Source organism: Eubalaena glacialis, chromosome 14 (genome assembly GCF_028564815.1).
Source record: "Eubalaena glacialis isolate mEubGla1 chromosome 14, mEubGla1.1.hap2.+ XY, whole genome shotgun sequence".
Lineage (NCBI taxonomy): Eukaryota > Metazoa > Chordata > Mammalia > Artiodactyla > Balaenidae > Eubalaena > Eubalaena glacialis.
The window spans coordinates 54006552-54018655 of NC_083729.1; the positions used below are offsets into that span (position 1 = coordinate 54006552).

The 12104-nt window shown below is 34.1% G+C and overlaps 1 protein-coding gene across 1 annotated transcript in view; it reads left to right on the top strand.

The window, feature by feature from the left end:
- EHBP1 (EH domain binding protein 1) overlaps window positions 1-12104 on the top strand; it is a 331743-nt gene that overhangs the window by 126295 nt on the left and 193344 nt on the right. The window contains exons 6-7 of the mRNA XM_061210795.1: window positions 3439-3620; window positions 6187-6326. Of these exons, the coding sequence (XP_061066778.1) occupies window positions 3439-3620; window positions 6187-6326 (322 nt within the window). The remainder of the gene's footprint in view (window positions 1-3438; window positions 3621-6186; window positions 6327-12104) is intronic.

The window sequence follows — 12104 nt, forward strand, 5'->3', positions numbered from 1 at the left end:
GATGTCAAATTGTTTTCCAAAATGGCTGTATCCATCAAAACTCTCTCCAGTAGTGTTAAGAGAGTTTGCCTTGTCCCTCATCCTTATTAACACTTGGTATTATCCAAGTTTGAAAATACTTGCCAGTCTGAGAGTGTGAAACTGAGGCTCAGATACGTGAAGAAATATGCCAAAGATTAGCTAGTGAATAAGTGCTGGTGTCACATTCTAATTCAGATTTGTCTGATTACAACTGTAATAAGGTGGATTTCAAAGAAATGGAAGTATATAGGCTAAGTCTTTTTTATAACAGAGAATAGTTATGAAAAATGAGATTAAAATTTCTTTTATGTAGTAATTTCCTTAGGGGAAGTATTTCTGAAAGTGTGATTTTCGATTAACTGGATCAGAATCACCTGGTAGAAGGGGTGTGCTTATGGGAGGGGCAGGATGGGAATTGGGAGGAGGGGGGGTACTTATTATTTTTAGAAATGCAGCAGATTCTTGAGCCCATCTCTAGTTTTACTGGTTCAGGATCTCTAGGGGTGAGATCCAGGTATCTAAACTATCTAAAGCTTTCTTAGTTTTATTTTTGTTTTTTAATAAGCACTGAAGTTTAAGAACTTCTGCTTTAGGGATTTTGAAGTAATTCTCCAAATACTGCCAGGTTCACATACAAACAGAGGTATAAACATGGGCCCAGAGTCAGCAACTTAGTCTTAGACATATGTAAACATTCACTTCTTATTGACTTCTGTTATCTAACGTCCTTTCTCTAAGGGTTCCTCTTACTGTTTCTTTTATTTCTCTCCTCTTATCCAACCTTCATGTGAAATGAAATAGCATTAGGACGTTGACAACAGTATAATTCTCTAAACTCTCTCTGCCAGGCTGATCCCTGGTGTTTTAAGGAAGGACTAAAGTGTACGAAAGACATATAGCAGTGCAATCGTTATTTTATTCTTCTTTATAGAACTGATGATAACAATGATATCAATTTTGGGTGGGTAAATATATAGACTTGATGGTTATAAACAGTGAAGATTCATGGAGCTGGGGTTAGAGCCGTGACAGATCTTTATGTCTTTCTCGTTATTGTTCTTGTAAAAAATGTATTTTCTATGACTAGCTAATTTTAAAGAGGAAAACAATGACTGAGCTGGGTAAAGAATTACTAGAAACATCATTTAGGCCCCTTTTCCCATCAAGGATACAGACTCTAAGTGAGATCCTATGTTAATATTAGAAATGGATGTTGTAGACTCAAAAGAGCTCTGTTCTGCTCACCTGCTCAGACCTTACAAGGGGCCATTTTCATTGTTGCTGAGCAAGTAATTGCTTAATTAAGTGGTACAGCTAATTCTATTGTGTTTAGAATTTAGTAGCTTTCATTTCCTTTTGTTTCAGAGATACCAATATACCAAATACTTTAAAACTCTCTGAGTTCAGCAGAAAACCTTTCTACGTAATTTTTACCTTAAAAATGGAATTGACAGAATGTTAATCATCAAAACTCTAGATTTTGCAGGAATCATCTTTAAACTAGGCTTTCAAAATTATGCTCATTTCCAAGTTATCTTAATTTTTATAGTTTATTTGGTTATAAAATTAAATAATTACTCTTAAGGGATCAATGTCATATTTTGTGAAGCAGATTTGTTTAGCAAATCTGAAAATAATATGTAGCAATTTGTATGTCATGCTTTCAAAACAGAGGCTTTAAATCCTATATTTTATATAGTAGTTGTTAGCTATTCTAAAGGTACAATAAGAGATTATTGTTCATATCAGTGTAATAAATTGATACTCCCTGATCGTACTTTTTCATTTTGCACATTGTCAGAACCTTGGACCTTAATCTTATTCTTTGATTGACAGTAGCGACCAGGGAAAGAACACTTGTATTGTTTGGGATAGTCACATCTGTTCAACTTGATTCAGTTGAGGGTATTTGCATATTCTTAAGTATTTCTTCTGAGAGGGCTTAAATCCTTCTCAAGTGCTTGATGCATTTTTGAAATTCATTCATAAAGTATCTACATGCACTAATAGTTCTGTATAATATTGCTGTGCATAATCTGACAGATAAGACCACATTTTAAAACAAGGTATTCTTTAGGGATGCTATGTTACATTTTTACTTGTTCTGCTGGCAGAAATGTCATTTTTTTTGAAAAAGGCCATTTTAATATTTTGATTAAATTAGTATATCCTTATTTTAGGCAAGTTTGTCAATCATAGGACAAATAAGGATTTATTAAATAATAATTCAGAAGTTAATGGTAGTTTTTCCTGCCTTGGTTGGAAAATTGAGTAATTTTATAGGAAACCATTGTAGAGTTTGAATGGATATCTATTTGGTCTCCTTATTTTATAGGGAAGATTACCAAGGCTCAAGTTTACTGACTTACTCAAGGTCACACTGCTTGGAAATTAGGTTTTATTTTAGGTCTGAACTCTCAGACCAGTAAAGCCCAAGGATTGCTGGTGTATGACTTTGGGTTTACATTATTTATAAATTACCCTATGTCTAGGATTTCCCCCTACCATTAGAACACATAGTCAGGGATTATGTCTTATTCATCTTCATATCTTTCCAGAATTGACACCATGTCTTATACATAGTTAACGCCCAGTCATTATTTTGCTGTTCTGTTTTCATTATTTTCCTAGGCTATTATGCTATAAAGGATAATTTTGAAATGAGATAGCTTATTAATGGAATGTTAAACATCTTTGATAGCAAATAGGTTTCATTTTGTGTTCCATTTCTAGTGAATTGGCAAGAGCTGTGTGGAGAAGACTTGAGATCTGCTGGGGTCGATTAGCAGTGTCCACCACAGGCATAGGATCAGAGAAACCAATTTTTTCTAACTTGATTTATGTGATCTTAGGGAAGGAAGAGAGAACTTTAGACTGGAGTGAGCAGAAAAGGCCCTGGGAAGAATTAAGTCTCAAAGTACAGGATAGATAAAATTCAGAGACTGCAGAAAAAACGAGGTAGAATGCCACAGAGGCTGGGGTTCTATAAGAAACTGGAATTGTTCAGAAAGAAGAGATATCACTACGGTACATTAAATATAATTAAAGTAAGGAAAACAATTGTTGAGTACTTTTGACACCTAGCCTTGTGCTAGATCCTCTTTTTACAGGAACCCTGGAGACTTTCTGTCCTAGTTTGCATTCCTTGCTTTTCCTTTCCTGAGATATTTAGGATTGTTCTAGTCTTCCCTTATTTCTCTGAGCCAGCTCTCTCCAATTTTTTATCTGCCTTACTTAGTTAAAGATATGAAAGTTGTGATATAACCTTATTACAATTTTTTTCAATATTATGTTATAGGAATTCATTGGAAAGGGAAGTCTCAACTGCCATTTAATCATATTATTAAAATAACATTCAAAAATATTTGGCTGTAAAGTAAATAACTCCAAATTACATAATGATTTTTTACCTTACAGGAATCCCCTTCTGGTCGAAGGAAAGCTCTTGCTACCACCAGCATCAACATGAAACAGTATGCAAGCCCAATGCCAACTCAGACTGATGTCAAGTTAAAATTCAAGCCATTGTCTAAAAAAGTTGTATCTGCCACTCTTCAGTTTTCATTATCTTGCATTTTCCTTCGGGAAGGAAAAGCCACGTAAGTTTCTTTTATCAAATAAGCTGCTTTAGAGTATGTTTTAAAACACTGTAGGTAAATAGCTTTTGACTCAGTAAACTGTTAACAGTTGAGAATATCCTACCGCATACCAATCATTCCTGCCAATTTGTTTCAGAGGCTGAATTAGATGTACTCCTTGTTATTTATAGTCTCTTTCAACTCTAGAGAATGATCAATAATATAAAAGTGACTATAGCAATTTTCAAAAATTTAAATTGTATATTATAGGTTATCATAAGGTCTGTTTTATATTTCAATGTCTTCAGTGTAAGTAGTTGTACTCTGAAGTCCACAGTTCAATTTGTAGAGCTGTTTGATGCAGCTGAGGCATGAGAGGAAGCCAAAATGAAAAGTTTAGGATAAGAGGAATGAAAGAATTAAAGGAACTTTTGCCAATGCATATTCTTTGGCTCAGCCTTCCAAAACTTGTATAGGAAGGTACAGTACAGTTACATAACCAGTTTGCTATGACCATTATCTTTTTCAAATATCACTTCTTAAGCACTGAATAGGCATTGCGCAAAGATAACTCCTACACCTAGTTCTAGTCTCCTAAAGGAGTAAAATTCTAACTGGTTAAAAAGAGGTAAACATACCTAGAACAGGAAAAAATTAGTAACATTTATCTTCGTTGTTCCATACAGTCAAATCAATGGTAAGTGCAAGTTTTGGGTGTAATGAAAGGGTTAGCACCTACTTGGACTGGAAGATCAGTGAGAGGAGAAATGGAAATTCTGTGCCTAAGACTTAAAAGGTGATAGGAAGAAGGCAGCTATGAACATTTCAGTCTAATCTGCATCACAGTTCTGAATGTGTTTGACCTAGTGGAATGTGGTTACTATAATTGGCCATGTCTACTTGACTGATTAGACTGGATTCTGTACGTCAGTCAAAAAGAGATGTTTGGCACTCATCTACAGGGCAACAAATGACTTGGTAGATAACAGTAAGCCTCTTCTCTAGAAAGTTGGCTTCTATGTGAGTGCGGTGGAGGGACAGTGCAGGATGGAAGCAATTAGTCTTTCATCTCAGGACTTTAAATTGTAGACTTAAATATTGAAAAGTTTAAAATAAAGACCTTACTCTGAAGTTCAAGCCAAAATGAAAGGAAAGGAAACACAGAAAGAAGAGAGAAAAAGTCAGAGAAGATCTTTTGAAGGTGGACTCCTTTCCGCTGGGCAGAAGCAGTAAGTGATTTAGCACCATTCATTGGAATTTGGGTGAGAGGAAATTCAGTCAAACTAAATGTCTCAATTTGAGTGGAGAATGCTCTCAGAACACCCTAAACCACCTCTCTATCTCCTCATTCCTTGCCTACTCACCTTTCCCAAAGAAAAATGTTCAGGGTGAAAATAGAGGAGGTAAAATTAAGCAAGTTAACATTTTAAGAACACTGTTATATATTGAAATTATACCCTGGTGATGGGAAAGCAGTTTGTAAGGCATTCATATAAGGTAATACAACTGTTTCTGTCCATGCAGACTTTGTGCCACTAAATTTGTCTTAAAAGGGGGAAATGATTTTGTTAACTCTAAGCTTATATGAGATAAAATGCAAAGATTTTCAAAAACCAGTTTAGCCTGCAAAATCATACCATATTTAGAAGTGAATGTTAACAAGCATTACTTTACAAAGGAAACAGTGGTTTTGTTTTGTTTTGTTTTGTTTTTATTTTATTGTGGTAAAAACATGAGAAACTGTTTTAATTCAGTTTTCTGAATTTGGGGGAAGTATAGCAGATTGAAATTTAGTTTATATGTATCATGTTAGAAATATGTTTCATTCACTGTAGTTTATTTGAAATATAAAGTAAAATAATAGGTCAAGAAAACTTAAATTATTTAACATTTAGAGTATTTAAACTTTATAAATTTATACTTAAAATACTTACATATAAAAACATTTTTACATTTTGTCAAACGTATGGTATTTAACTAACCCAAGTCATTTTCTATCCTGTAATTCTTAAAAAGGCTAGGCTTTCGGGTGCTTTTTCAATTACTGTAGTTTTTTAACTTTAGGGGTGTTTTAACTCCTTTGAGAAAAATGCACAGTTAAACAAGATTTAAATATAATTTACAGGGGTTTACCACTTCTTTTTACTCCTACCCACAAAACCAAAAGGGTTCATGGACTTCAGATTAAGAATTTCTATTCTAATTCCTTCTGCAAACTTGAATATTTTTAAAGTCTAGATCTCATCTGATTTGCAAACTGTCCCACTGTTTTATGAAACAAGTTTTTGTTTCCAGACTTCATGATCAGAAAACCATACTTTAATTCCATGAAGAAAATTTTAGATCTGCAGCACAGAATTAAACTAACTCCTAAACAGTTAGTTTTAATCCTGTTTGCTTTCTATTAATTAAAGGTGCCATTTAAAAATTAATGAATGAATATTTAGATTGTTCAGTAGTTTTGTATAACTGTTTAAAAAGTCTTGTTAATGTTTAGAAAGAAGAAATGTATTAATATTATTTTCTTAAGAAACAACCCTTTTTAAGGTAATGTCATTTAATAAATTGTGTATTATCATTGATATAGGGATGAAGACATGCAAAGTTTGGCTAGTTTGATGAGTATGAAGCAAGCTGACATTGGCAATTTAGATGACTTTGAGGAAGATAATGAAGATGATGATGAGAACCGAGTGAACCAAGAGGAAAAGGCAGCAAAAATTACAGGTTGGTGTTATTTGCATTAAACTAAAAATTTATCTGTTTTTTTTTGCAGAGTTGAAAAACTCATTCTTGTTTCCCAGGAAAAAAACAATTCCACTAACAAGGTATTGTTTCTTTCCTAAGGCTTCCTAATATAATATACCATTTAGCTCTCTGGAAACTTTATGTGCTGATGGAAATAACAGATTTTAGCAGTTTAAGATCAAGTCCAAGGCTAGTCAAGAAAGCATCAAACTTTATTGGAACTACTGATTATAGTATAAAGTAGCCTAAAGATGTTCATACTTATTTTGTCAATGTATGGATGGACCCTCTATAAGTAAAAATCTGTCTTAAGGGTAAGATGAGGAGATGCATTGGCTACCTTCTCCTAGCTCCTGTTCATTTATTCACATAAATTGTATGGGCATTCTTTGTTTTGAATTTGTATACATCTTACGTATCCTTATATCTAGACACTTCCATGCAAGTATTGCTTATAGCTGGTTTGATCAAACTACTAAGATGGTAAGTGGTTAGAACCTCTTTGTATTAATTGGTCAATAAATGTTTATCATCAATCTGGCTAGCACCCTTAAGGAATTGATGTTATACCTTTATTATTGGAGTGAAAATCAAGCACTATATACATACTCCTTTCAGCTAATAAATTGCTGTAAATTTCTGGATTGCTATCCCTTGACTTCTATCATCTATTCACCTCTTGGTGACTTTTCCAAAATCATTGGGCACTTTGGTACCCATCTCTTGGCTTTGCCTAAATTCTTGCTATCGTATGGGGGAATTCCATTGATCACATGGATGACCAATTTAATTTCTTAGTCAAAAACTTCTGTGACTTCCTCAGCTCCAGTGACCTTCACCTCTGCAATACTTCTGTTATAAGGAATTGATCAGACTTGTATGCAAAGATAGACGTTTTGTCCTGAGCAAATTTTATAAGTTGCAGTTGACCCTTAAACAACACTGGTTTGAACTGCATAGGTCCACTTGTATGTAGATATTTTTCAATAGTAAATACTGCAGTGCTACACGATCTGTAGATGCAAATATGTAAGAACTGAGGACTTGGAGGAAGCATGAATACAGAGGGCCGACTATAAGTTATATGTGGATTTTCCACTGTACAGAGGGTTGATGCCCCTAAACCCTGTTTTATTCAAGGGTCAACTGCATTATTTTCTAATTTATGATTGCCATTTTGATTTCTTATTTAACCCAGGAATGTTTAGGAGAATGTGCTTTGTCATGGGTTGTGTTTATTTCTAGTTTGTTTATTTCTAGTTTAATTTAATTCAAATAAGATTCTGAAGCCTGTCATATTTCAATTTTTTAAAAAATATGATTGAGATCTTTTTCTTTGTAGTGTAGATATATGATGTTTTTGTAAATTTTCCATAAATATCTTTTTACATGTATATTCTATTTGTCAGATTCAGCATGTAGCTATTAGACCAAACTTTACATTTATGTTATTTAGTCATTTATATTCTTATGCTTTTTGTATAGTTCATCAGTGAAAGACAGAGAACTTCAGTCCTAAATTATTTAGTTTATAAAAATTTATTCTCTTATAGCTTCATCGTGGATTATAATTTGATCAGTTTGCCCCATTTAATGCCTCTTGCCTTGAATTTTTGCCTGATGTTGATATATGTAATCCATGCCTTCTTTGTACTTGGTGTATTTATCACTTTATTTTTAATCCTATCTGTGTTAAATACTTCTCTTTATAAACAGTATTTGGTTGTATTTCTTGATAACTGACATACTTAATTTCACTTATATTACTTTATACTTTTATTTGGGAATTTTCTTATTATTTTTTCCCACCCACCCCTTACATTTTGCCATTCTCAAATGTTCTTTATTTAAGCATTTTTTAATAGAGTAATTTGGAAGTTATATATCCTCTGTTTTCATTTTGGAATAGTATCCTCTAAAATAAATAAGCTAGAGGGATAACTGAATGAACCTGTATTTCTCTACTGACATTAAAAATGAAACAGAATGTGTTGACTCACCTTGTGAGATTCAATATGATTCTCTCCTCTCTTTATTTGAATTTCTCCCTCCAACCCCTCCTGGCTATTATTTTTATTTCAATAACATTTTGGGTTTCTTTTTTCAATAATAAATGCTGACATTTGCATTGTTTATAATGTCAGCAAAATCATACAATACTTTTTAAAATGTCATGTCTTTGCTATCTTTGAGTTCTTTGTTTTATTTGGCTAGTTGGAGTACTTAGGAAGGTAAGTTGGTGTCCTTCCCTTACTACCTCCAGTGACTTCCCACCTATCCTTCAAATTTTAATTCTTTTGCCACATCCTCTAAGAAGCCTTTGATGCCCTCTCCATCTTAAACTTGATCACTCTATCCTTTTTGCTACTGCTGTACCATTTAAAAATGCAGGCATTTTCTTACAGCATGAGTTTTTTATAATTCCAGTGGGATGTGATTTGACCTTTTAATTAGAGAATATGGTTTATTCTTTGTATATGGCTTTTGGTTAAAACTAAATCTCAATTAGGCACTAATACCATAGGTAGCAACAAGAAAACCACACATTTTCATAGTCATAGCTGTTTTGAGCAATGTTGTACTGTTTTCATCATAGCAATGGGGAAAAAAGGTGATAGCAGCATGTCACAAGTTCTGTGCTGAAAAGAAAAGAAAGGACATACTTTGAGCAAAATACAGATTTAATGAAAGGATTCAGTAATAACTAGATTTTATAACTGAACTCTTGTCTTAGTCCATTTGGGCTGCTATAACAAAATATCATAGATTGGGTACTTTATAAACAACAGAAATTTGTTTCTCAGAGCTCTGGAGGCTGGAAGCCTGAGATCAAGGTGTCAACATGGTCAGATGAGGACCGTCTTCTGGGTCACAGACTTTTCATTGTATTCCTTACATGGTGGAAGGGGACAAGGGAACCCTTTTGGGTCTCTTTTATAAGGGCATTAATCTCATTCATGAGGACTCTGCCCTCATAACCTAATCACCTCCCAAAGGCCCTACCTCCATCACATTGGGAATTAGGTTTTCAACTTATTAATTTTGAGGGACACAAACATTCATACCATAGCAACCCTTATTGTTTAAACATACGTATATATACCTTAATTTCTAAAATTTCCACTGCAGAAATAACTTTTTTAGATAGCCTAAAATTCTCTGACCCTAACTGAAGCAATCGTTTTAATGCAATTTATGATGATCCAGAATTTCTTCAGAATGCTACCGGTTTGTGTTATTATTTATTTATGTATTTACTGTCCATATTTTATGAAATTCCTTCAAGGTAGAGACTATGTTCTGATCATTTTTTTGTCTCTAGCTTCTAGCACATTGTCTGGAACACATTGAGAATTTAAAATATGTTAACTGAAAGGCCATAAATGAGAGGGCTTCCATCTCCTATTGTAGCCCATATTGATCACTCTGCGTTATCTTGTTCCATTCATTTTGACCTTTGATCATATACTATCTTATGTAAGATGGGATGGTCCCATTTTATGGAAAGAATGTGATCTGGAGGAGACACATAATTCAGATCTTAAATAATTCAAGACTAGTTTCCCAAAAGTAATGAATATAAAATGTGTGTTGAGGGAGCATAGGTAAGTAGGGACGGTGGGTGATTACATTCAAGTTCTAAGTCGGTAAACCCACAATCATTGTAACATACTTATGCTTTGATGTTACATTTTTTTCTCAGCATTTTCTATTATATTTGCAGAGGACAATCACTTAAATTAATAGCACAGCATGTTATGGCAGTTGTTTGGCTTCCTGAGTTGCATTTTTTAGCACCTGTAAATTCCATTCCAAGGTTAACTTTCAGGAATATTTTTTCAGCACCAGCACTACCACTCTAAAACTGTTTAAGTAAAATAGTTTTAAGATAATAAAAACTATATTAAAATTTAACAATAGTAATGTTTGAATAATAGCTTAAGAATAAACAAAATGAATGTATTTTATAAACATGGTACAAATAAAGTATGGTGGGTATTTTTATTTACCAGCTAAAGTGGCAATAACTTAAACACAGCTTATGTTCACACTTTCTTGCAGCTTTAAAAATTGTTGACACAATTTTTATGGAGAAAGGAATTATTATTTAAAATTTTTCCTGTATTAAGTATATATTATAAATGCATAAAATGCAATCACATTATATCAGTAAAATTATATGGGTACATTATTTCCTCAACTAAGCTGCAAGCTTCTTGAAGAACAGACTGTTAGAATTATTTTGGGTATATCTTAGATTGACACCTAGAGGCTATTCATTTAGCCTGTGCTCTTGTGGAGTATGGCTGTAAATCATTAGTAACTGACAAAGTATATCTTCCAAAATTACAGACTTTACTAGAAGTAAAAGTAAATTCATGGTATATATATTTAGACTGATCACAAGCCCCTACTCTGTCTGTCTGAGACAGAATTCACTGCTAACTGGATACAGGGACTGGCTCTTAGGCAGGAACCTTTTATTGAAGTTACCTGTATAGATGTCTTCTGCAGAGGTGCAGCACCCATGAATGGGCAGTTGGAAAAATCACTGAAATGTAGTGGGAGTGATTGACCGTGGAGTTGGAAAAACAAAGCCTTTGAATGGAAAGTCTACTGTAGCTGGTATTAGAAAGTATATATGGTTTCAAAACAATGCCTACATCTGTATGGCAACCTCACAATGCTTGAACCAGTTTTTGGTGATATGACCATCTTTGGGATTCATGTTCAATTTCTGAATACACACCAACAGAAAGGAGAAAAAAAAGGCATTCTGCATAAGTGGCAAAGTCCTATTGAATGTAGCTCAGAAAATTAGGTTTAAACGAAACAGTTTACAACAGAGCATTATTGGGGAAACCAGACATCATGAGACACCTGAAAGGCCCCTGGTATACTTATAATTGTGGCAAAGATCAGCAAGGATTCTAGTTAGGCATTCAGACTCACAGGACCTGAATAGCCCAAAATTAGTATTAGATTCATTTAGGAGGATATTGGACAGGAAACAGCATTCAGCAGAGCATTCCTCTTTCACTGGAGTTTTCATGGCAGCCTAGGTACTGTTCTTTGACCTCTCCCCAAATGACAGCTTGGGTACAAGGAGACAAGATCCACATAGTTAGGAGCAGGGATTACCTTGACTTAGAATCTTCATGTTGCACAAGAACTGTTATCTTTTGTAATAGTTTGATAGGTATAGTTTTCAGGGTCCCTGTAAGGGACATGCTCAGTTACGAGAGTCTCCACAATTAGAGAAGCTCAAGCTATGGCCTTCCATCAGGCATATAGTCCATTTAGCGTCCTCCCATCCAGATGCAGTTTATAAATCAGGATTTATTTTTACCATAAGCATGTTGCCTGGTGTTTGTTAATCCTTTTCCTATAGTTGGTAAAGTTAATTCAGGAGTAGGAAGAGAGAGTGACATATTGGCCACCTTCAGGGAACAGAATCTTACAGCACAGATGGTAGTAGAGGAGATAACAGTTCATATTTGAGGATCTTAGTAGAGGAGATAACAGTTCATATTTGAGGATCTAGAGTTGATTATGATATGACTCAGCCCTCTGAGATTAAATGTCCTACTTGCTAGGGCTATGAATGGGGATAAATAGGTCTCTTTTCTTAGATTAAAAGGGTCCTCAGAATAAACTTGGGGCCCTGGTCAGAAAATACATCCATTAATTTGCTTCTGGTTTTTACTTGGGCATTTACTCTCCAGTACTTAGGAGACTGATTAACAAAATCATAGA